Source organism: Podarcis melisellensis (genome assembly GCF_964234715.1).
Source record: "Podarcis melisellensis genome assembly, chromosome: 1".
NCBI lineage: Eukaryota > Metazoa > Chordata > Lepidosauria > Squamata > Lacertidae > Podarcis > Podarcis melisellensis.
Window position 1 is genome coordinate 35,268,557 of NC_138528.1, and position 25,349 is coordinate 35,293,905.

The 25,349-nt window shown below is 38.9% G+C and overlaps 1 protein-coding gene across 12 annotated transcripts in view; it reads left to right on the plus strand.

The window, feature by feature from the left end:
- The window catches only part of HECTD1 (HECT domain E3 ubiquitin protein ligase 1), a 68,763-nt gene that overhangs the window by 13,418 nt on the left and 29,996 nt on the right, over positions 1-25,349 (plus strand). For 6 of the 12 annotated variants that reach the window (XM_081888642.1, XM_081888635.1, XM_081888637.1 and 3 more), the window contains exons 2-17: positions 1,556-1,822; positions 9,331-9,565; positions 10,433-10,660; positions 11,683-11,964; positions 12,308-12,596; positions 12,805-12,881; positions 12,969-13,067; positions 13,827-13,941; positions 14,719-14,893; positions 15,254-15,392; positions 15,864-16,034; positions 16,652-16,874; positions 16,963-17,007; positions 19,452-19,715; positions 23,018-23,094; positions 24,947-25,081. In XM_081888642.1, coding sequence (XP_081744768.1) covers positions 1,683-1,822; positions 9,331-9,565; positions 10,433-10,660; positions 11,683-11,964; positions 12,308-12,596; positions 12,805-12,881; positions 12,969-13,067; positions 13,827-13,941; positions 14,719-14,893; positions 15,254-15,392; positions 15,864-16,034; positions 16,652-16,874; positions 16,963-17,007; positions 19,452-19,715; positions 23,018-23,094; positions 24,947-25,081 — 2,694 coding nt within the window. In that variant the 5' untranslated portion in view covers positions 1,556-1,682. The remainder of the gene's footprint in view (positions 1-1,555; positions 1,823-9,330; positions 9,566-10,432; positions 10,661-11,682; positions 11,965-12,307; positions 12,597-12,804; positions 12,882-12,968; positions 13,068-13,826; positions 13,942-14,718; positions 14,894-15,253; positions 15,393-15,863; positions 16,035-16,651; positions 16,875-16,962; positions 17,008-19,451; positions 19,716-23,017; positions 23,095-24,946; positions 25,082-25,349) is intronic. The other 6 variants (XM_081888644.1, XM_081888636.1, XM_081888640.1 and 3 more) reach the window with 5 other exon arrangements.

Consider the following 25,349-nt stretch of genomic DNA (forward strand, 5'->3'; position numbering starts at 1 on the left):
GGATGTTTGTGTCAAGGTGAATGAAAACAGAAACAATCGGAATTCTTTAAACCAAAATTTATTAGGGTAATAGTCAGTGTTGGTTATATTCAGTGTAGACTCATTGTAACTTATGGACAAGTACATTGATTGCATTGAGTCTACTCTAAGTAATATTGGATATCACACTAACTTTATTTCCTTAAATATTTAAGGAATATTTGTTCATATTAGCAGTATTATGGCATCCTTAGTCTTTAGGATTCATTTGAATCATTATGTGGTCACGACTTGCATCTTGGAGGGGATCGTTATGTCATTACCTTATAGCCTAAGAGGAAGATAAAAAATGCTTCAGTAGATGTTCCAGTAGTAAAAAAACCCAACTTGATTATTATTTAGGAAGAGGATGTTAGTTCTTGAACTGCTAGTGTTCCGTTTCCCCTTTACAACCATAGTTATTTCTTACAAGGTATAATTACAACATCAACAAATGAATGCATAGTATTAGATACAAGCACTGATGAAGTACTGGAACATTGTGATTGTGACATTTTGCTGGTGTTGCCCTTTTTGGAACTGCTGGGCTTGATGTTGCCACCTTCACATAATCAACCTATGTGTTGTATGCAAAACTCTAACATGGTGAATGAAAAGATACAAAGAAGATTAAAAGTTAGGGCAGAAAAGCATATCAAATTCCTGGGAACCACTATTAATTTTTTAGGCAGCAGGCTCCCTCTAACTAAAATCCTTAGGTATCAATACTATTTCTGTATCCTTGGGTGATCAGGCACTTGGCACTTTTACAGCCCTGGATAAATTATTTTAATAACATGAGTAATGTTTAATATCTGAGTACTGTTCCAATTACAGTGGTACCTCGGGTTAAGTACTTAATTCGTTCTGGAGGTTCGTACTGTTCTTAACCTGAAGCACCACTTTAGCTAATGGGGCCTCCTGCTGCTGCCGTGCCGCCGGAGCACAATTTCTGTTCTCATCCTGAAGCAAAGTTCTTAACCTGAAGCACTATTTCTGGGTTAGCAGAGTCTGTAACCTGAAGCGTATGTAACCCGAGGTACCACTGTTTACTACATCTTTGGGCAGCACACACACACACTTTTACATAGTGATATTTTTAAACATGTTTCTAGTTGTTATGGCTCCAATGATAACCTTGAAACTGTTTTAGCAGTGCCTTGTGAAATCTCCCAACACAAAACCAATTCTGTTGGTCAAGGATGACACTGTGCAGCACTTTTTCAATGATTAGCACAAAGAAAATAAAGTACACTAAATCATCAGATATAATCTATTGTGCATAGTTTATCCTGACTGCAAGACTTAGGATACTGTGGTACACATTTATTTCTGAAGCATGCATATTTTTTTGCAGTAAGTATCTGCTTGACAAATCTACACATATACTCAGAAATAAATTCCATTCAGTTCAATCAGTCTTTCTCCTGGGTATGTATGTATAGAATTGCAGCATAAAAATGTTGTGATACGGTTGGGAAGCGCAATTTAAAATTTGACTGTACACCTCTTGATGGATTGCTTTTTCTTTTTTTAGGCGAAGACTACAGAAACCTGGGATCTTTGCAGAGTGGAAGATTTTTTGCACTCAAGTTATTCTGACCATATTTTAAAAATATTTTTGGGTTACTTTTTAATTTAAGAAAAGGCAGCTCTTTAAAATCATGGCAGATGTGGACCCAGATACATTGCTCGAGTGGCTGCAGATGGGGCAAGGAGATGAAAGAGACATGCAACTAATAGCTCTGGAGCAGTTATGTATGCTGCTTTTGATGTCTGACAATGTGGATCGATGCTTTGAAACGTAAGTAAATTTTTATTTTCATAATTTCATGCAGGCTTACATCTGCTGATCAATTTCATCCACATCATGCTGAAATACTGCTGTTTGAATCTGTTAACTAGTGTTTCTAGGCAGACTTGAGCAAGCCATTGTCACCTGTAGTGATCATTAAAAGAAGTAAGAAAAAAAAGAGCAGCTGTAGCACTATCTGTTTTAACATCAGGTTTGTACTCTTGTTAAAGGCATGTTTCTTCTGGAGGCAGCTGGACTAATTTCCTTCTTGGGAGCTTGCTTGCTGCTTTTAGCATGCGTGCAGATCCTTGGGTATAACAAAAACATCTGCATTACAGCTTTTGCTCTACTTCATATGGATCTATTGGGGGGCGGAAGATAATTTTAATTAAGCGTGTTTTCCAAAAAAGGTGACAGAAGCAAGATCATTTTTAAAAGATCAATTTTTCATTTCAATTTCTTCTAATTCTTTATGCTCTGAAATATTTAAGATTAGTGTTCGGTTCAGTTACTGTTAACTTTAAAACTTAGCAGAGGGTTTCAGCTGTGCATTGACTAAATAACAATTATAAAATGTTGCAGCTGAAATAGATTTTAGTACTAACCTTAGAAATTATGGGTCATAGTGGACAAGTTTGTTTTATAGTGCTTATACCATATCTTAATGTTTTAAAACATGATTCCCTCTGAGAAGCTGAACTGAAAGTTAATAATTTTTAAGGTCTCTAGATTGTGTCAGTTGCTGTGGATGACTGGAAACTATTATTAAATAAGATACCTTTACTTATTGATACATTAGGAAAGAACTGTGGAGATTTAATAAGGTGCCTTTTGTTTTTGAGATTAATAGGATTTTTTCTTTCCTTCAAAGGGTCGTAAGAGTAGTTGTTATTAGAACAATATTGCTTTAAAAGTTTTTATTCTGAGCAGTAAACTGCTTTTTATTATGAACTAGAAAAGTTTCCTAGTTGTAATGAAATACATCTGCCAAGAGTAAGTAAACCCTTTGTTGTGACCAGAGAGCTTAAGAAACCACAAATTTTAGGGGGGAAATGGTAGCATGAATGCCTTGCCTGTTCTTGAGCCCCTATGTCTATTAGTTCTGGAAAAATATTTTACCTAAAGTCAAGGAAAATGGAACATCTTTGCTATTTAAAAGTATGTTACTATGACTGAGAGCCTTAAAACCACAAACTTAAAATTAGCGAGATGGACACTGGAGATGCACTCTGGTCCTTAGTGAACTTAACTAGTTTAAATACAACCACTTTGGTATATAGGTTAGAAATTTGTTTTTAAAACTGTTGACTTTCAAAAAGCATTTTACAGGTGTTGTTGTTGTTGTTTAGTCGTTTAGTCGTGTCCGACTCTTCGTGACCCCATGGACCAGAGAACGCCAGGCACCTCTGTCCTCCACTGCCTCCCGCAGTTTGGTCAAACTCATGCTGGTAACCTCGAAAACACTATCCAACCATCTCGTCCTCTGCCGTCCCCTTCTCCTTGTGCCCTCCATCTTTCCCAACATCAGGGTCTTCTCCAGGGAGTCTTCTCTTCTCATGAGGTGGCCAAAGTACTGGAGCCTCAGCTTCACAATCTGTCCTTCCAGTGAGCACTCAGGGTTGATTTCCTTCAGTATGGAGAGGTTTGATCTTCTTGCAGTCCATGGGACTCTCAAGAGTCTCCTCCAGCACCATAATTCAAAAGCATCAATTCTTCGGCGATCAGCCTTCTTTATGGTCCAGCTCTCACTTCCATACATCACTACTGGGAAAACCATAGCTTTAACTATACGAACCTTTGTTGGCAAGGTGATGTCTCTACTTCTCAAGATGCTGTCTAGGCCTGTCATTGCCCTTCTCCCAAGAAGCAGGCGTCTTTTAATTTCGTGGCTGCTGTCACCATCTGCAGTGATCATTGAGCCCAAGAAAGTAAAATCTCTCACTACCTCCATTTCTTCCCCTTCTATTTGCCAGGAGGTGATGGGACCAGTGGCCATGATCTTCGTTTTTTTGATGTTGAGCTTCAGACCATATTTTGCGCTCTCCTCTTTCACCCTCATTAAAAGGTTCTTTAATTCCTCCTCACTTTCTGCCATCAAGGTTGTGTCATCTGCATATCTGAGGTTGTTGATATTTCTTCCGGCAATCTTAATTCCGGCTAGGGATTCATCCAGCCCAGCCTTTCGCATGATGAATTCTGCATATAAGTTAAATAAGCAGGGAGACAAAATACAGCCTTGTCGTACTCCTTTCCCAATTTTGAACCAATCAGTTGTTCCATATCCAGTTCTAACTGTAGCTTCTTGTCCCACATAGAGATTTCTCAGGAGACAGACGAGGTGATCTGGCACTCCCATTTCTTTAAGAACTTGCCATAGTTTGCCGTGGTCAACACAGTCAAAGGCTTTTGCATAGTCAATGAAGCAGAAGTAGATGTCTTTCTGGAACTCTCTAGCTTTCTCCATAATCCAGCGCATGTTTGCAATTTGGTCTCTGGTTCCTCTGCCTCTTCTAAATCCAGCTTGCACTTCTGGGAGTTCTTGGTCCACATACTGCTTGAGCCTTCCTTGTAGAATTTTAAGCATAACCTTGCTAGCGTGTGAAATGAGTGCAATTGTGCGGTAGTTGGAGCATTCTTTGGCACTGCCCTTCTTTGGGATTGGGATGTAGACTGATCTTCTCCAATCTTCTGGCCACTGCTGAGTTTTCCAAACTTGCTGGCATATTGAGTGTAGCACCTTAACAGCATCATCTTTTAAAATTTTAAATAGTTCAGCTGGAATACCATCACTTCCACTGGCCTTGTTATTTGCAGTGCTTTCTAAGGCCCATTTGACTTCACTTTCCAGGATGTCTGGCTCAAGGTCAGCAACCACACTACCTGGGGTGTACGAGACATCCATTTCTTTCTGGTATAATTCCTCTGTGTATTCTTGCCACCTCTTCTTGATGTCTTCTGCTTCTGTTAGGTCCTTTCCACTTTTGTCCTTTATTATGGAAATCTTTGTACGAAATGTTCCTTTCATATCTCCAATTTTCTTGAACAGATCTCTGGTTCTTCCCATTCTATTGCTTTCCTCTATTTCTTTGCACTGCTCGTTTAAGAAGGTCTTCTTGTCTCTCCTTGCTATTCTTTGGAAATCTGCATTCAATTTCCTGTATCTTTCACCATCTCCCTCGCATTTTGCTTGCCTTCTCTCCCCCGCTATTTGTAAGGCCTCATTGGACAGCCACTTTGCTTTCTTGCATTTCCTTTTCATTGGGATGGTTTTCGTTGCTGCCTCCTGTATAATGTTACGAGCCTCCACCCATAGTTCTTCAGGCATTCTGTCCACCAAATCTAAATCCTTAAACCTGTTCCTCACTTCCACTGTGTATTCATAAGGGATTTGACTTAGATTGTATCTTACCGGCCCAGTGGTTTTTCCTACTTTCTTCAGTTTAAGCTTGAATTTTGCTATAAGAAGCTGATGATTTGAGCCACAGTCAGCTCCAGGTCTTGTTTTTGCTGACTGTATAGAGCTTCTCCATCTTTGGCTGCAGAGAATATAATCAATCTGATTTCGATGCTGCCCATCTGGTGATGTCCATGTGTAGAGTCGTCTCTTGTGTTGTTGGAAAAGTGTGTTTGTGATGACCAGCTTGTTCTCTTGACAGAACTCTATTAGCCTTTGCCCTGCTTCGTTTTGATCTCCAAGGCCAAACTTGCCAGTTGTTCCTTTTATCTCTTGACTCCCTACTTTAGCATTCCAATCCCTTATAATGAGAAGAACATCCTTCTTTGGTGTCACTTCTATAAGGTCTTGTAAGTCTTCATAGAATTGGTCAATTTCAGTTTCTTTAGCACAAGTAGTTGGAGCATAAACTTGGATTACTGTGATGTTAAAAGGTTTGCCTTGGATTCGTATCGAGATCATTCTATCATTCTATTTTACAGGTAGTGATGTTCATTTCAGTCCTTCTGTCCTGTTAATATTAGTTGGTAGTGTTAAGTCACCTTTCTGTGACTGTGATTCAGGGAGCCTGATCATTAGTCATCACATTTTTTTCACAGTAACACTTCAGAAAGTTTTAAATACTATATATACTTTGATGCATTTACCACTGAATTTTAAAATGATTGCTTCCGCCCTATGTTTTTAGCTTTTTATTTTAGCTGTAAGTAAGCAGCCTTGGGTCCCTATCCAGGAAACCATCAGGATATAAATAAATATAAATAATAAAAATATCCAGTGTTAGTCATACTTTGAATAGACTTGGTGGGAGAAATTCATTGTAGCTCTATGGCAATTGTTCCATCAGTATAAGCATTTCAGCTGGTTAGAATGACCCCCCTTCCTGCCCCCTGCACTGTTCTGGGGATTCTTTTGACACGCACCAAGCCAATTTGGGGAGGAGGGGGGAAATCCTTGCACAGACTTCTGTTAGAGGGACTTGTTAGTTGGATATCGCCCTCAGAGTTTTAACCACAGAGCTAGAATTTATAGTTGAAGTTGTGCAGAACCATCTTTATTCAATTACCACAGTAAAATGGTTATGGGTAACATTGGTGCATGGTGTTTCCTGTCTATTTGCTACTCTGTTTGTAAATTTCAGAAATCTTTAAATTTCCCTCTCTATTAAAACTAATTGTGACACTGGATTCATTTGTTAGGTAAATAAGAACTCAAGAGTTTATTCATTGATTTTTTTTGTCTTTTTCTGTGGGGTAATGTTATTTATCTTGTATTTCTTTCATGATGTGTATGTGTATTTTGTCTCTGTTTTAAAGTATATTCCTTGCTAAAATGAGCAGCCCTGCTCAGGCATTGAGTTCTGTGTGTTCCTAGGCTTGTCTGTGCTTCTATTTATATGTATACGTGAACATGCAATTTGCATGTTTACCTACAGAAAAGGAGGGTGGAATCTTTAATCTGGAGACAGTTACACACAATAGGGGTGACTGTACCGTGTTAATGCTATTTTACCAATGTTAATATGCTATTGCTTGCTTGAAGTAATTGGCAAGAACTAATAAATTTAAAAATAAATGTGAATAATATAGTATTTATTTAGGTTGAATTGTGGACAGTGAGTAAAATGGTTTTGCTGTTTGAGGCAACAAATGCGGTGTTACAGAGTAGCAAGATGGCTGGCTAGTCACTACAAGTTATTACCCAGGTTACCCAGACTCATGTATCCTGAGCAAAACTTTACAGTACTTAAATTCTTCCTATGGCAGCAATGGAAATGGACAGAATGGAGAGTTGCCATATGTGGAGAGGGACAGGCTCTAGGGATTCAGTAGGGCTGCAGGTAGAATAAAGATTTAATTTGTGGAATTTCTAAACTTTCAGGTTCATCCAGGTTGACTCAAACCTTCAGTGGTTTAGGGCCACTTTGCATGATTTTATGCAATAAGCCACTTAATGCCTACTGCCTCTTCCAGGCAAATTGGTTCCACTGTATCTCCAGGCATCTTCAAAACATTCTGGGTGGTGGCTTGTGGCAGCTCATGTATGGGCTGTTCCGAATGGTGGGCGGGCACATACAAAACTCCGGAGAAGCCACCCTATAGAGGAAGTACAAAATAGTTCCATGGAAGGTATATTGTGTGAAACAGCCATTAGAAAGGTATAATGGTGATGACAGTGAAACACATTGCTGATTAATTTCACATTTTTTCTTAATATTGTATCTCTTTTCTCATCACAGTTGTAATTTGGGTGATTATTTTGCATCTATTTGAATTGGAGTATCTGCAGAAAACTTGATTCACTTATCTTGCTGCCATTTCATTACAAAATTTAAAGGCATTTAGCTCCTTAACTTATTGGATCTTTTCCGAGTTCAGGGTTTTTAAAGAAAAAGGTTTTATTGCTTTAGGCAAAGCAATTTTCTGTGCACAATCATTATTGTGGAATGAAAACTCAGAATTGAGTAGACAAATCTGGAGTGAACATACAGAATAACACAAACATGCACTTCATGTGTCATAATCGTAATTTATTTAGTGTTCTAGCAGTCCAGGAAGGAATGTAGGAAAACTGCCTTATTCTGACTCAGACCATTCATCCTTGTAGCTCACTTCTGTCTACATTGACTAGCTAGTGATTATCCAGGGTTCTTGTCCAGCCCCACCTGAATGTAAGATCTATCTTGAGAGATCCTACTCCAGCTGCCCCTGCCAAATGCAGCTGAGTCCCTTTTAGTTCTGGTTATAGAATAGGCTTTCCAGGGAGTCTGGTACAATTTTTGTAGTATTTTAAGCACTGAGTGAAGAGCTTTCCATTCACGTAGGGCTTTTACATATTTTTGTTAGGCTGTGCTTCATTTTAAATTCATTTTAATTTTGGGGGTGCAAAGTTCTTTTTTAAAAAACCCCAGTTGTATAGTTTTACTCTTTAATGGGTTTATGGTTTCCACTATAGTTCAACTTTTTGAAAACTTACTTATTATAACTCACCTAGAGAACTTTGTTAAGTAGAGGCTTAACAAATAAATACCAGAAAGTGCTGGGATTGAACATGGACCTTTTGCATTCAAAGCATGTACTCTACTGTTCAGCTATGCCCCCCCCAATATTTAGTGCATGACAATATCCAACACCCACACCCACACGGGTGTGTGTGTGTGTGTGTGTGTGTGTATGTGTATGTATATACACACAGACACATACACACACAAACACACACACAGACACATATATGAGATCTTGAACCTATTATTCAACCTAGGCAAGGAGGAGAACTGACCATTATCCTCATTAAGGCAAGCCTTCATGTACTCAAAGATTTACCAAGTTAGTATGTCATATGTATTAGAAGGCATTAATTTAACAGTATCCAGACAAAAGAGCTGAAATCTGTCAAAATGTGTGTCAGATGTGCAGAGTGGTCTCTATTGTCATTTGCTTGTAGCGGTTTTGTTACCTTGAATTACTGGATTTTGACTTTTAATGGAGGTTTACTATGTAACTGAAATTAAAGCATAGGTCCTCTGTTAGTTCAGAAAAAAACCACAAAAATATTTTCACATACAGGCTTTTAACTAGTTTAGATTTCCTTTTCCATTCCAGATATAGATGGTGTGCTTATAACCAGAATATATGTCTACAGTTGTGGATATTGGTTTGGATCCAAAGTTGTTTGTGTGAGTCCAAGGCAGTTATGCACTTGCAGGAAGGTCCCTCCAATTGTTAACTGTTCTGTTTTCATTTTGTAGTCTCCTGTGGCACTAGTATCTTACAGAGGGTCAGCCAACTATTAGGAACATTTTTTTTGCAGAGGGAGACTCAGACAGTGGGCAAGTGTTCTGTTCATGAAACTGAAATTAGCATTGAAGCCCATATCTGTGACCCCAGAACAGTTTGTAATCATTTTATTTTGTCTAGATGTTAAATCTAGACAGTGGCTCATAGAATCTTTCATAGAATTGTAGAGTTGGAAGGGACCCTGAGACCCCCTGCAATGGCGAAGATCAAAGAAATGTATATGGAAATGTGTATGTTGGTATAATGTAATCTGTCGCTTCTTGCAGATGTCCCCCTCGTACCTTTTTGCCAGCACTGTGCAAAATATTCCTTGATGAAAGTGCTCCTGACAATGTATTGGAGGTAACAGCTCGTGCTATAACTTATTATTTGGATGTATCAGCGGAATGCACTCGACGGATTGTGGGAGTGGATGGTGCTATCAAAGCACTTTGTAATCGTTTAGTAGTTGTTGAGCTTAACAACAGAACCAGCAGAGACTTGGCTGAGCAGTGTGTAAAGGTATGGTGTATTCATTTTCCTTCATTACAGAAAATAAAGCTCCATGATAAGAAAATGTTTTTATAATGGTTGTCTACTTACAAGACCAGGACATAATTGCTTTAAATTTTGATATCTTTAGCAAAACAATAAAACTTCTGCAAAAATATACCCTTATCCCAAACAGTCTCAAGTAGATGCCTTAGTGGACAAATTGTCTTGAAAAGTGGGAAATCTAATTGCACTTCCACAATTGCTATTAACATTATTTTTAAAAACCAGTGTGAGATCCTGTTTGTGGATCTTCTGCAACGTATCTTGCTTGGCGCATAGATATTTGAACCTTGAGACTGCTAAAGCCATATATGACATAGCCTGTTAAAACTCCTATGTCTTATCCAGTTACCTTAGGCTTGTGTATCTTCCAGACACAAACTGCTTCTGGTGTTCTAATATTAGATATGCATAACACTTTTTTAAACTGGGGTCCTGTTCAGTTGTTAGAAAACTGTAAATGTGTAGGAGGTGCAGGCCTGTGTGCTCCAGTTCTGCCCCCCCCCCCCGCCCTCACTTGCCAAGTTGAGCGTCAAGGTCTGAAAAGAGCTTGTATGTGTGTCAGCACAGGACTCCTGATCATGGATTCACGCATGCTTACAAACTCCCTTCAGATCTTTCTGCTCAACAGGGTAATGTTGGGGTGGAAGGGCAGGGCCAGCATACACAGCCCCCTATCTGTTACATGTTTATAGCTTTTTTTTTTTGACACCATGAGAGCTTTAATGCATTCAATAATTTTAAATAAAAAGTGAATAAGCACTGGGAGAATTGAATTGGAAAGAATGCATGCTTTGTTGTATGATTGTCTGTGTAATTCCATTTTCATTCTAGGTGTTGGAACTCATCTGTACCCGTGAATCAGGCGCTGTGTTTGAAGCAGGGGGGCTGAACTGTGTGTTGACATTTATTCGTGACAGTGGGCACCTGGTTCATAAAGATACATTGCATTCTGCTATGGCTGTAGTATCCAGACTCTGTGGAAAAATGGAACCTCAAGATTCCTCATTAGAGATTTGTGTTGAATCCCTCTCGAGTCTGTTAAAACATGAAGACCATCAGGTAAACAATTTAGAATATGTAATTGAAAGCACTGTAAATAGGTTACTCCAGAATTGAGAACTGTATAACAAATATTACGAAGAATTTAGTTCATATTGCCAGCACTGGCTAGTGCAAGTAAACAGTTGTATGGTAGTAGGGTTAATTTCGAGTAGCATGAAATCCTTGGCTCTAATGTAACTTTTAATTTTTATTCCTATGGAGAATTAGAGGATTTGCAGTTGGCTTTTTTATGGAAACGGGAAGGGAAAAAATGTTCTTTTTTACATGTGGAAGTTATATTTTACTCACTGTGATCAGTAAACAGTGATTTGTTTACACTTTGTGCTTTAATATAATTTCACATAGAGTGAAATTAAAGCCAAAGAGTTTCCTCCATAACTGCAAACTTTTGCACAAATGAAAGCTTTGGGACTGCCATAGAACCTGCCTAATTTTTATGGAAACTCTTGCACAAGCTTTTGTGGAAGTATTTATGGAAAAGCACTAGCTGCTATTTAAGCTTAAGATGGTGCACATGGTATCTCCTCCCCATTTTATCTTCACATAAATCCTGGGAGGTAGAAGAGAAAGTGATGTCAAAGGTCACCAGTGAGCTTTGTGGCTGAATGTAGATTTGACCCTGGGTCTCCTGGGTCTTAGTCTGATACTTTTAACCACTATACCACAGTAACTCTCTAATGAGGATTTGTGATATTCTTTCTTAGGTGCTAGGATTTGCACTTGAACAGTTGTGTGGATGCTGTTTGGGTCAGAGATTATTCATCCCACACATATCTGTAACGTAATGCTGTGTCTCATTTCCCCAATTACAATCCCTATGTAGAACTTGCATTAGAAAATGACTGTTGTCGTAAAAGAAATCATTCATAGCTAAGAAAGTATAGAAGCTGTGGATTGATATGAAACAGTGTTCTTGTATAATTTACTAAATGTCAATATTGATGCTTTTATTTTAAATTTGCTGTCTTTCAAATCTTGGTCTGTGTGATACTTTTTAACCATATGATTTGTTCCTTCAGGTTTCAGATGGTGCACTGCGTTGTTTTGCTTCGTTAGCTGACCGATTTACACGCCGTGGAGTTGATCCAGCGCCATTAGCCAAACATGGGCTAACTGAGGAGCTATTATCTCGAATGGCTGCAGCAGGTGGCACAGCTTCAGGACCATCTTCAGCCTGTAAACCTGGCCGGAGTAGCACAGGAGCACCATCTGCAACTGCAGATTCCAAATTAAGTAACCAGGTGTCAACTATTGTAAGCCTGTTATCAACACTCTGCAGAGGATCTCCAGTAGTAACACATGTAAGAATTTCTTTGTTAAATAGCTATTTTATTAAAAATTAAGCTTTACTTCTTGGCAGATATTGTATGTATGTTCTTTGTTTCTTTAATTTTCTGTCATCATAAATAAGAATAAATTTGTGTAGACCTTTGTTTATTTCACATTCTAAAATCCTTAAAATGTTAATTGTTACTGCTACATTTGAACTTTGCTTATACTCCCTCCCTCACCTCTTTTGGGAGGAAGGATGGAATGTAAATTGAAATAATAATAATAATAAATAATAAATTTAGCTTTTTTATATGGAGATGCAATCCCTTTCTCATTGGATTTTCTAAAGTCCTGTATATTTTTATTGTTCAGACTTTTAATTATTTCCAGGATCTCCTAAGATCTGAGCTTCCAGATTCTATAGAGAGTGCATTGCAGGGTGATGAAAGATGTGTACTTGATACCATGCGTTTGGTAGATCTTCTTTTGGTGCTACTGTTTGAAGGACGGAAAGCCTTGCCAAAGTCTAGTGCTGGATCTACAGGCAGAATCCCAGGATTGCGTAGACTTGATAGTACTGGAGACCGTTCCCATCGGCAGCTGATAGATTGCATCCGCAGCAAAGATACCGATGCCCTAATAGATGCTATTGACACAGGTGGTAAGCAAATGACCTTTATTTGACATTGTAATTTCTAGTTTGCTTCTTAATGTTTATCTCTATAATGGATGGGCTCTAAGAATAATATTTTTGTTGAAAATTATTTTTAGCTTGTTTGATATGCAGGGTAGAATACTGAGACTTAACATTTTGTTTTCATTTATATCGTTGAAAACATATAATGACACTTTCTTTTCCACTTCTCTAGCTTTTGAAGCAAATTTTATGGATGATGTAGGACAAACTCTCTTAAACTGGTCCTCTGCTTTTGGAACTCAGGAAATGGTAAACAAGGAAAAGAAACATTATTTTGATTTTCTGCATAAAGCAAATGATGCAAGTAAAAATAAACTGTTGCTCATCTGTAAACAGGTTGAATTTCTCTGTGAACGAGGTGCTGATGTTAATAGGGGTCAGCGGTCATCATCCTTACATTATGCAGCATGTTTTGGAAGACCTCAGGTAGCAAAGGTGATTTTTAAATATTTATCTTTTCTATCATAACAAATCATTCCATCCCTTATCAGCAATTTAGATCAGCTGAAGTATGTGTTTTTTAAAAGTGTCCTGTCCCTTAATACTTCATGTTTGGCATATGCGATTTTTATTTTTTGGAAACACATTTATTTAGTGTGTGTTTGTGCCCTTGGCAAATATGAAAGTTGTGCAAAACTCTTCACAAAAACATAACAATGTAACATATCTCACCATCTCAATAGCTGCCTTCAGACAACCCTCAGTGATCTGGATTACTTTGAGCAAGAGCAGTGTATATGTCCTCCTTCCTTCTGTAAAGCATTCCTTAGTTTTTGAAACAAAAACCAGTTTGCTATGATGAAATCAGAAACCAATTTATATTGTCTCGTAGAACATCTCCCCTTCCACCACTGTTCCCCATCCACACAAAATCAAAAACATTAACCATTTGGTTCTTACATTCTCCAGAGAATGTAACCATTTGCTGAACCAGCAAATTAGTAGGAGTGCTTACTCCAAACTAGAATCAATTCTGGTTTGGAGCAATAATTCAAACTGTAGCCAGCTGGTTTAGATATCACAACATATTGTGACTTGATTCAGATAGTAAGTAAGGGATGGTGCCCTTTAGGAGAGGGAGGGAGGAAGTCATGAATCTGTTCTGTGCATAGTCAGAGGAACCTAAATTGTACCATTGACATACTGAGTAGCTTTTTTATTCCAGTAATTCTGGTAATAATAACTTGCTTTTAGACTCTCTTGCGACATGGTGCCAATCCAGATTTGAGAGATGAAGATGGAAAGACTCCTTTGGACAAAGCTCGTGAAAGAGGGCACAGTGAAGTAGTGGCTATTCTTCAATCTCCAGGTTAGTGTAAAAAGATTCCAGGAAGTTTTTGTCAAAGTAAAGCAATGGTTGAATTTAAGTTGAATTTAATAAGATAGAATTCAATCTGTGCCATAAGATAATATTTCAGCAGTATATTTTTTTTAAAAAAAATTCTATCAGTTTGATTATTTATTATCAGTTTTCTTGAAATAGACTGCATTCAGCCATAAGCTCATTGTTGTCCTGTTTCAAAACAAATGGAACTAGTATAAGACAGCTATGACAGCCAAATGTCCAGAAAAAAATGCCATAATAGTCTGCGGCAGAAGAGTAACAACAGCCTGACATGGCAGTGTCTTGTCTCACTTCTTTCTGAAGCTTTACATGCTATGGTATGAGCAGGCCAACTGAAATCCTGTAGGCGCAAGCACACAAAAACAAAACATTTTAGGTGGTGGATGAGAAGGAGAATGGGTTGGGTTACAACCCTCTTCACGTGACAGGGGCAGGAAGGCAAGGGTTTTTCTTTAAGATTCTTTGTACTTCTGTAAAACTTGGGATTCCTCCAGAGTCTGCCAATACCTCTGTCTTTGCATGGACACTGCCTTTTCAGCTATGTAACCATGTGCACTCTTCCCCAGAGATAGGAAATAGAATATAAGATGTAGATCCTAATACTAGACAAATCTATAGTAGTCTATTGTGAAGAGTCTTATCCTAGTCTGTATCTGCATTGGAAAGGAAATTGTTTATATGTGGTTTCTTTAAAACAATTTTGAAACTCATAACAGTGTTAATAGTGGTCTACAATTATAGGTGACTGGATGTGTCCAGTTAACAAAGGCGATGAAAAGAAAAAGAAAGATTCAAACAAAGATGAAGAAGAATCAAATGAGCCCAGAGGTGATCCAGAAATGGCACCAATATATTTGAAAAGACTGCTGCCTGTGTTTGCTCAAACTTTTCAACAAACTATGCTGCCTTCAATAAGGTACAAAGGGGAAAGGGCTGTGTGTACATGTGGAGATTCACATGCTATATTGTGTGGCTAGAATACTTTCAAGGATCTGGATTTTCAAGAATGACCAAGCCAAAAGCAAAGCAAAATCTGGATGATTTATATATGGTGGTATGTTGAATGGAATTCGAAAAACGCAAATCAGCAATGACCCAACTCCAAGTCCAGCTTGTAGCTTGGCCAGAGTCAGAATATTTTGTTACCTGATGATAACAATAGACAGCATGTAAAGTGGGTAGCAATTCAATGCATTTACCAATATGTTGTGCTCTTCTAAGTATGTATGTTTCCCGTTTCATTCTTTAAAATATTATTTCTCTCTCTTTCTAAAAGGAAAGCAAGTCTTGCTCTCATTAGAAAAATGATTCATTTTTGTTCTGAAGCTCTTCTAAAAGAGGTTTGTGATTCTGATGCTGGGCATAATTTGCCTACTGTTCTGGTAGAGATCACTGCTACTGTTCTAGATCAAGAGGTAATTGTTATCTTTCTATTTCTTTTCTTTTCTAATGACATCAGTTTAGTTTTTATGTGTGGTGGAGCATTGAAATGCTTAGTTCAGGAAGTTACTGGAAGTTTAAGAACAAATTAGATGTGCCTCTGAATAGATTAGATTAAGTGGATTCAGTATAAGAAGCAAAGAGATTGATTTTTTTGTGATGCTTCGTATAGAAATATCCCATTGGAATTGGGATTGATTGTGATTCCCTGTTGGGTGTACAGTAGGTTTGTTAATCTGTGAAATGGCCCTACATTTCTTGTCTCAAGAAGGATTACTTCTCAAAAATTAGACTTAACACTTTCCTGCAGTGGTATGGCCATGAGTGATTGCCTTTCTGTTGGGAGTGGTGGGTGTTAATTATGTAATAAATGTTTAACTGTACATCAAGATATACAGTGAATTACTGTACATCCCTTTTATTTTACTTCTGTGCAACTTTTACAGGATGACGATGATGGCCACTTGCTAGCATTACAGATTATAAGAGATTTGGTTGATAAAGGAGGTGACCTGTTCTTGGATCAGCTCGCTAGGCTTGGTGTGATAAGTAAAGTTTCAACTTTGGCAGGACCAACCTCTGACGATGAGAATGAAGAAGAATCTAAACCAGAAAAAGTAAGTATGCAATATTTGAATGCATATATGTTCCAACTGCTGTCTGGGATGCCTTAATATGAATAAATATCAGTGAAAAGTACATTAAATTCTAGTAATGGGTTGCTGGACCTAATGTGTTAACACTCATTTAAGAAACTTTTTTGGTGCTGCAGTCTGTTGCCTTCTGCTTGGATAGGAGAGAAAAGGGCAAACTTGTCTTGTGTCTCTAGTATGCTTTTAAGATACAGTGGTATCTCGAGTTACATACACTTCAGGTTACAGACTCCGCTAATCCAGAAATATTGCTTCAGGTTAAGAACTTTGCTTCAGGATGAGAACAGAAATCGTGCTCCGGTGGCACGGCAGCAGCAGGAGGCCCCATTAGCTAAAGTGGTGCTTCAGGTTAAGAACAGTTTCAGGTTAAGAACAGACCTCCGGAACGAATTAAGTAACGTAACTAGAGGTACCACTGTACCAGTTTTTAAGTGTCTTTCTGTATATTATATTCAGACAGTGTCTCCTGAAATTCTAAGTGTTTATGTAAGAATGTAGCCTGCAGATATACTTGTTGTGTTTTACAATTTATTCCTTAAGGAATTCCACAGCCAATGAATTTAAACTATCTTGCTTTACAGGAAGACGAACCTCAAGAAGATGCTAAAGAGTTGCAGCAGGGTAAACCCTATCACTGGAGAGACTGGTCAATCATTAGGGGAAGAGACTGCTTGTATATTTGGAGTGATTCTGCAGCTTTGGAGCTATCAAATGGTAGCAATGGCTGGTTCAGATTTATCTTGGATGGGAAGCTGGCTACAATGTATTCCAGTGGCAGCCCTGAAGGAGGATCTGATAGTTCAGGTACAATGTTGTTCTCAACTAATACTTTAAAGATATCATAAGAATCTTACATTTTATATATTTGATTTTGAGACATTCTTTTTTACAGGAATTGGCTCACTAAATAGTAAAGGATGTAAACAGGTGGAAGGTGGTCAGTTTATTGTGATGCTTTTGTCAACTAGCATGTGACAGCAACTGACTTCTTTGTAACTGTGTTCAGTGAACATCTTAGCTTCATTCTGTCTTCATTTCTTTCCATGCATACTAATATTAGTCAAACAGTAATTAAAAGGCAATATTTAGTGGTAATCCACTGCATTTCAGGTAAAGCAAGTTGGAATGATGATGACGTGGCTTGCAACTTGCTAGCAGAATGAAATTGCATGTGTGTGAAAAGTGGTGCAAAGTTTCTCATCAGGTGGATCAGAACTGAGAAACTGAAAGACATTGAGCTAGAAGTTTCACATTGTACTTAAGCTATCTGTAGCTCTTAAACATAGTTGATATTGCTTGCTGCCCCCTTTTCACTGCCAAGTGTGCAGTGAATTGTAAGATTGCTTTATTCCGTTGAACAATTGCTGTAATAGATCTTCTGATTCAAATTCTCAGGAAATTGCTTTTTCCAGTAGTGTGAGGCTACAGGCTGGTTCTGATGCTTCGGTCAAAGCTTTTCTGTTCAGTTCTTAAACTCTACTTATTCATAAAATAGATTTTTAATTATCTCATGCTAATTTTATCAGTTATTAGATTTGGGGTGATAGAATTTAAAGCTATAGCAACATAAGGCTATAGCAACATAACTTGGCAGTATAATTTTCAGCTAATTTCCTGATTTGCAGGGATCATGTAAATGCAAAGACAGCTATCTCTGCTTTCATATTCACTTTTTGACACCTTATCGGTTGTGATGGATATTTCATTTATAATGGATACCTGTTTATAATGCTGGACTATAGAGACCTGGTAAAGTAGTAGGCTGGCTACATGAGTTTCTGAGATTTGGGCCTAAAGACAATTGAATGGGAGCCAGAGATAGGAGCCAGCCAGACTAGCTGACCATTTGCCCATGCAGATCCCATATCTGCCGCAAGGGTTTGATAGTCCTTTCAGGTCAGGCCAGTCAGCTGGCTGCTTAGGGAGCGGCTTCAGAACCTAAAAAGAGTTCCTAGCCTTCTTCCCCTGGGAACTTCCTCTTTTTTTTTTTGGTCACACTGCATGATTTAACACAAGGCACAGTAGAACTCTTGATTTGAAGGTTCCCAGTTACTTGTGACAAAAACACTTGTAGTCAGAGATTATATCATTCTTGTGAATATCCTAGGTCAGGCATGGCCAAACTTGGCCCTCCAGCAGTTTTGAGACTACAGTTCCCATCATCCCTGACCACTGGTCCTGTTAGCTAGGGATGATGGGTGTTGTAGTCCTAAAACAGCTGGACGGCCAAGTTTTGCCATGCCTGTCCTAGTCTACAAAAGAAAACAGGCAGCCAAAAAGTAAAGGTGTGAGTTATACATATTTGGGAGACTACCCTGGTACACAGAAGTATAGAAGCTTGTAAACTCTCTACCTGCTCAGAAAAATACTGTGAACTTCCAGGGTGGAGAGCATTGAGTGAGAATGGGGAACTACAGTAAGTAGTCTTATTGTCTGGAGAGGGAACTTATGAGTTAACATTGAATGCCTAAGATTGTTCTTTTTACATTTTTGTGAGGGATTAAGGATGACAAGCTGTGATGGCATTACATATGTGATTTTGCATTTCTGCATACTGCCATTGTTAGAATGGAAACCTCAGCAGTTGTATATAGTCATTGTGCATATGAAAGCACAACTTGAAACAAGCTGGGCTTCCATGAAAGTCTAACCAGTTCTTAAGGTGATGGTATGAGGCCATATGAACCATTCCTAAATGTCTACTGAAGGTACTTTGGACATGACCATATAGCAAAACTCAACTTCATTAGCTGTCAGTAGTGTCTGCCCAATCAACATGGGTAATGTGTATTTTATCATTTAGACATTGTAATGAATTTTATTTGCAAAGAAATTAAAAATGTAGTAGTAAATACATAAACATAAAATGTATTTATATGTTACGCAGTTATGTACAACACACAACACTGACATTTTTGCTATTAAAACAGTTAATTACAGTTCCCAGAATTCCATACTACAACTCTGCATTTGGTTTTCTTTTCCTATTAAATCAGTTCTTTTTTGTTTAGTTCCAAAATTTGGATGCTTCCATTCTCCATCAAATCTGAGTCCCCACCCCCCATGCATTTCTTTTAGTAGAAATGGATTTTAACAACTAGCTCAGTTTATTCAGTTTGTTTATATTTTATCATTATGTATAATATAATGATTTCCAAAACATAAAAGTTTCACCATTGGCCAGTAGACATTTTCCGTTGTCCTATATTGTGATATTGGAGACCGGTGAGAAATATCTATCCTGAGAACTTGAATCTACAACATAAATTTGCATTGAATGCCCACCCATTTTGCTTCATGGAAACTAAACTATTACTTTCTGATAGTTAAAAATCAAATGCTAGTTAGCCTTTACTTCTTTTTGTGTGTTTTTTTTAACAGAAAGTCGAAGTGAATTTTTAGAGAAGTTACAGAGAGCCCGAAGCCAGGTGAAACCATCCACAACAAGCCAGCCAATTTTATCTGTCCCAGGCCCAGCTAAACTCACAGTGGGGAATTGGTCTCTTACGTGTCTAAAGGAAGGAGAAATTGCTATTCACAATTCAGATGGTCAGCAAGCTACAATATTAAAAGAAGATCTTCCAGGTTTTGTTTTTGAGTCCAATAGAGGAACTAAACATTCATTTGCTGCTGAAACCTCTTTAGGTGAGTATGTAGATGAGAGTAATAAGGTAATCGCATATATGTACCTACAGTGGCCTGGTCAGAAATTACATTCTTTTTTCAATAAATCTGCTTTGAAGGGAACACTTAAGCCATAATTTCCTGGTTTGGATGCCCTGGCCATCTGGCCAATACTATGGAATTTACAGCTCCAAGAAGTAATGATGGTGTCCAACTAGAATGGTTTTAAAAGAGAATTATACTTATGACTCCAAATCCAGATTATACTTTCTATGGGGGATAAGGCTATCAATGGCTATGTTCTGCCTCCACCATTAGAGGCAATATGACTCTGTATGCCAATTACTGGGAAGCCCAAATGGGGAGTGTTTTCTTTTGGGGCTTCCAATACACAACTAGTTGGCCACTTCAGGAACAGGATGCTAGACTAGATGTGCCATTAGCCTGATCCAGTAGATGGTTCTTGTCTTCTTAAACTGGTTTAACAGACCAGGGAAACCTTACATTAAACATACTTGAAAGGATAGAGGAGAGAAGATACACATGGGGTCACAGTGTATTCCTGATCTACCAAACTGTGATAGGTGAGAATAGGATTGTAATGTCTAAACTGCCAGTGTAGGGGTAACACCATCACCATCATTTTTATTTCCCACCTGTTGCCAGAAGGTGGGTTACAACAATATAAAATACAGCATTTAAAACAGCGTGGAACAAATTGCAATCACAACTGGAATGGATCCCTTCTTATTTATCCTGGCTCTGGAACCCTTAGCAATCCGCATCCGAGCAGCCACAGACATCAAGGGAGTGGAAATAAAAGGCAGAACCTATAAATTAGGGCTCTTTGCAGATGACCTAATGGTCACAACACCAGACCCCATAAGCACAGCAACCTCCCTAATCAGAGAACTCAACACATTTGCAATGGTGTCGGGCCTACAGGTAAATTTTACAAAGTCAGAAGCTATGTGCTTTAACACCCCTCCTCACACCCAAAAAGAACTCACGAAGGTCACCAAAATAAAACTTTGCCACACCAAGTTCAGATACCTAGGGGTACAAATAACCAGAAACCTCAATAAATTGTACCTCCACAACTACAAGCCCCTGTGGCGACAAATTAACAAAGACCTAAAGAGATGGAATAACATGAATTTCACTCTCTCAGACAAAATAGCCATGATCAAAATGATCACACTCCCAAAACTAACCTACCTATTCCAAACCCTCCCAATCTGGATCCCCTCAACCCAACTTCGCAGTTGGCAGAGAAAACTACACTCTTTCATATTCTCACATAAAAAACCAAGAATAAGCTCCAAATACCTGCCCCTCCCCACCTCAGAAGGAGGATGGGGAATCCCCAACATAGAAGCATATTACAATGCCAACCAAATACGCCATATAATCCCATATATACTAGAAGATGAGACAAAACAATGGGTACACCTAGAGAGGGACACAATTGAAAACACCTGCACCACAACATACCCACTCCTCCCAAACAAACTAAAGAAAATTCCCACAACGCTTAACAGGTACACACAGACCATGCTCAAAGCATGGAAAACACAAATAGGCAAACTATCCCCAAGCCCATCCCCACTAATCCCCCTGGCGCACCACCCATTATTCTACCATGCAGCACAAAACCTCCAGACAAAAACCTGGCGAACCAAAGGCTTATATCGCCTAATAGACTTTTATAAAAATAACAAACCCTTGTCAACACAAGAAATACAAGACAAACTAGAAGACACCCAAATGACCTGGTTAACACAACACCAACTACATGCCCTCTTAAACAACCCAACAGTAAAATCAGCAGCAACTAGGCCCCTGACAACCTTCGAAAACCTCCTCCTAACAACAAAGGGAAACGGTAAAGGGACGGTATCCGCAATATACAAAATACTACTCCAAAATCCCGCAAATCCCCTAGACGCAATCAAAAAACAATGGGAGAATGACATAGGCTATGAGATTAACCCCACTCAATGGACCAGAATGTGGTCTAAACCCCCCTTTAAATCCATATCAACGAAAAGAACTCACACTGAAACTCACCTACAGGTGGTACCTAACACCAAGGAAACTAGCGCTAATACACCCAGGAACCTCACCAAAATGCTGGAGAGGGTGCACCTCCACAGGCACATACCTCCACATGTGGTGGGAGTGTCCCAAAATTCAACTATTCTGGACAACAGCCATACAAGAAATATGTAAAATAACTAAGCAAGTAATAGACATCACCCCAGAATTGGCCCTACTAAACATCTTCCAAGACAACAATGCCCATTTACACCACAAAGAACTCATAACCCACCTGCTCTCAGCAGCCAGAAACATCATAACCAGACACTGGAGAGACCTGTCAGGAGTAAGCATGGACCAATGGTTCCAAATAGTATGGGAAACAGCCCTACTAGAAAAATTAACTAATAAACTGAAACTGACACGGGGACAAACAGAAGAAGACGCCTTCACCCCGGTATGGCTCCCCTTTATCACATACACAGCCCAACAGGACAATGACAATAATCCACCAACAGCATACAAATCAGTATGGCTAACCTGATCCAAAACACCCACCCACCCCACTCACACACAAAAACAAAGATCACCACAGCCAATCACAAGCAAACAATCACACCCTAGGCCAACCCCAACCTCTCTCACCACCAAAGGAACACAAGTGAACAACACAAGCAACGCTGACACCAAACTCTACATACATTAAACATAATAGAAACACCGCCACCCGACCCCACCCCCATCCATCTTCCCTCTCTCCACCCCCTTTCTTTTTTCTTTCTTTTTTCTTCTCCCCCTAATGCCTCAACAAATGAAACAGATTTGTAAAAACGCTACGTGGAAGAAGAAGAAAAAAAAAATACGAGGCACTACACTTCTGTAAAACAAGAAAATCCTTAATAAAAAATATTAAAAAAAACACAACTGGAATGGATCCTAAAAATATATCTTAAGTGTCAAAGCCAGGTTAAAGAGAGATGTTTTCAGCATACAATGAAGTTGCCAGATGCACATCTGTAAAGAGGGAATTCCATAACTTAAGGGTTTCCAGAGAGAATGCCTTCTTCAGGGTCACACAGACCCAGCCTCTGAGTGTGATGGAACTACCAAGAAGGCCCTCTCTGCTGATCTGAAAACAGGAGAGGGGTTGTAGGCAAGGAGGCAATCATTCAGTTATTTTGGAGCCTAAGTTGTATAGGACTTTAAACAGTAGTGTGAGCACCTTGAATTGAGGACAGAAATGAACTGGCAACATAATATCCTGTCATCTGGATATTTTGCAGGATCAGAATTTGTGACTGGTTGGACTGGCAAAAGGGGAAGAAAGGCAAAATCAAAGTCGGAAAAAACCAAACAAAAGGTTAGTATGTTTGTTTTTAAAATATTTTAATGGAGAATTTGGATTTCAGTTTGTTACTTTCTGTATTGCTTCTTGTACATGCTAGCTGCTGGCTTGAAGTGGTTTAGATACTTAGCCTATCTATGTTTAAAAAGCATATAAATTAATTCTCACTTCTGTGATGAGATCTGTTAAAGGATTTGTTAGAGCAGTGATGAGGAAGTTTCAGCCAAGGTAGGTTCGCCAGGCCTCCCCTTCAGCCAAGCCTACTTGCCCTACACCTGCAGAGCAGATTTTGAGGCAGATGGGGGAGTTCTGTTGTGTGAATAGTACTGGACTCATGCAACATTGGATCAAAACTTGTTTTTCCACTTTCATCAGTATTTAGAGTGTCTCACTTGAAATCTAAAGTCCATTCAAAAATGCATTAATACATTAGTATTAATTGAGGTCAGCCTCAAGAAGCAACAGATTACAGAAGATATTGTCAGTGTTTGTAAAAAAAAAGAAAAAAAAAAGGAAAGGGTTCTGACCTCCCTTTATCTCCTTAGCCTGGTTCTCAGACCCTTGTTGGCATAAGAGAGTCCACAAGAATATCCTTGCAGAGTGCTTTCTGCTTTTATTCTTAAAAGTCTTTGTGCAAAAGCAACTGACCAACTGTACACACCAACACTACCAGCTTTCACTAACTAACTAACCAACCAACCAACCCAACAACAAACTAACATTCCTCACTCTATATATACAACCCAGTGCAGGCCGCTGACTCATGCTGACCCAGCTTTTTAAGCATTAAAGAAACAGCGGCCATTTTAGCCGTGACAGATATCACCAAGAATTATAGTTCCTCAAAGACCTTTGTTTCCAACCCTCCCCCCCCAAAAAAAAGTTTACAGAGATGTATTGTCCCCCTCTGCTGATGAGAGGCTCTTTCATCCAGGAGAATTTTCCATTAGTGGAAAGTGAGGGGGAGAGGAGGTTATTCCCCTCTCCTTCTGCAGCCCACCTCCCTGCACTCTGCCATCAGATCAACAGGGCAGGGGGACCCTTTGGAACAGTGTGGTGGTGGCAGCGGCAGCAAGGGACTGCAAGAGAAAGGGGGAATTTGTGGGGGGAAATCACCACCCCTCCCTTTAAACTCCCAGAAACCTCTACTGAATCATAGAGCCCTCTGTTATTGGGAGGGACACACCTGACTGCATCTCCCAGTGAATGAAGGTGCCTTTCAGACATCCTTGGGAAGATTGAGGGCAGGGAGGCAACATGAAGAAAAAAAGTGTGTTCTAAAAACTCTTGAATAAATTATCACCTGGAGCAAGACTTCAGAAGATGGTTTGAACAGATGGATAAAGTTCACTTGGGAGTCCTTCAAGCAGATTGTTTATGACTTTATGGTATGGTACATAGGTAGCATTTTGGATTGGGTCTGAAAATAAGTTGGGGAAATGCACTTCTTAAAAACACATCAAATCTGTAGCCATAACATTTAGCAGACAGCCTTGAGCAAAGTCCCCAATGGATTTTGGTTTAACAAACCAAGATTAATGGGGTTCTTAGGGGAAATGTAACTGACACCCTGACTTGTGGGTGTGGGGGATAGTTCAGTGCTAGAGCCCATGTTTTGTAGGTAAAGGTTTCCAGATTCCATCTTTGGCAGCTCCATTTACAAAAGCATTTCACATGGTAAAGCCGAAAACAACCTTGGCTATCATTGTAGACAAAATCATACAAAGCATTCTGACTCAATTGGAGGTTTCTTATGTACTGTCATTCCAAGTGAAGCTGATCCAGGGTTGGCATTCATAAATATCAAGAAAATATTTCATTTGCTTTGAAATTGTAAATTCATCCTGATTTCTTAAATGATGCTCAGGTACGAACTATGGCAAGAGACTTGTACGATGACCATTTCAAAGCTGTTGAAAGTATGCCTAGAGGTGTAGTTGTAACACTGAGGAACATAGCAACACAATTAGAATCTTCATGGGAGCTCCATACAAATAGGCAGGTAAGTATCATTGAGTAAATTGCAGCGGTAAGCGTAATTTGCTGCTGTTGCTAATGTTGACTTGATTCAGACATAAAAATTAATCCATCTGTCTTCGTCTGATGGTATTGGCAGATTCTCAAAGTGAGTTTAGAAGTATTTCCAGGTTACTTTTAACTTGGGCTGTTGACAGCTGCTCATAAAACTAAGCCCAGGTCAAAGTGGGCCACGGGAATTTGCATATGAAATAGGATGAGTGGCAGATAACAGTAGCCTGATCTGGAAATGG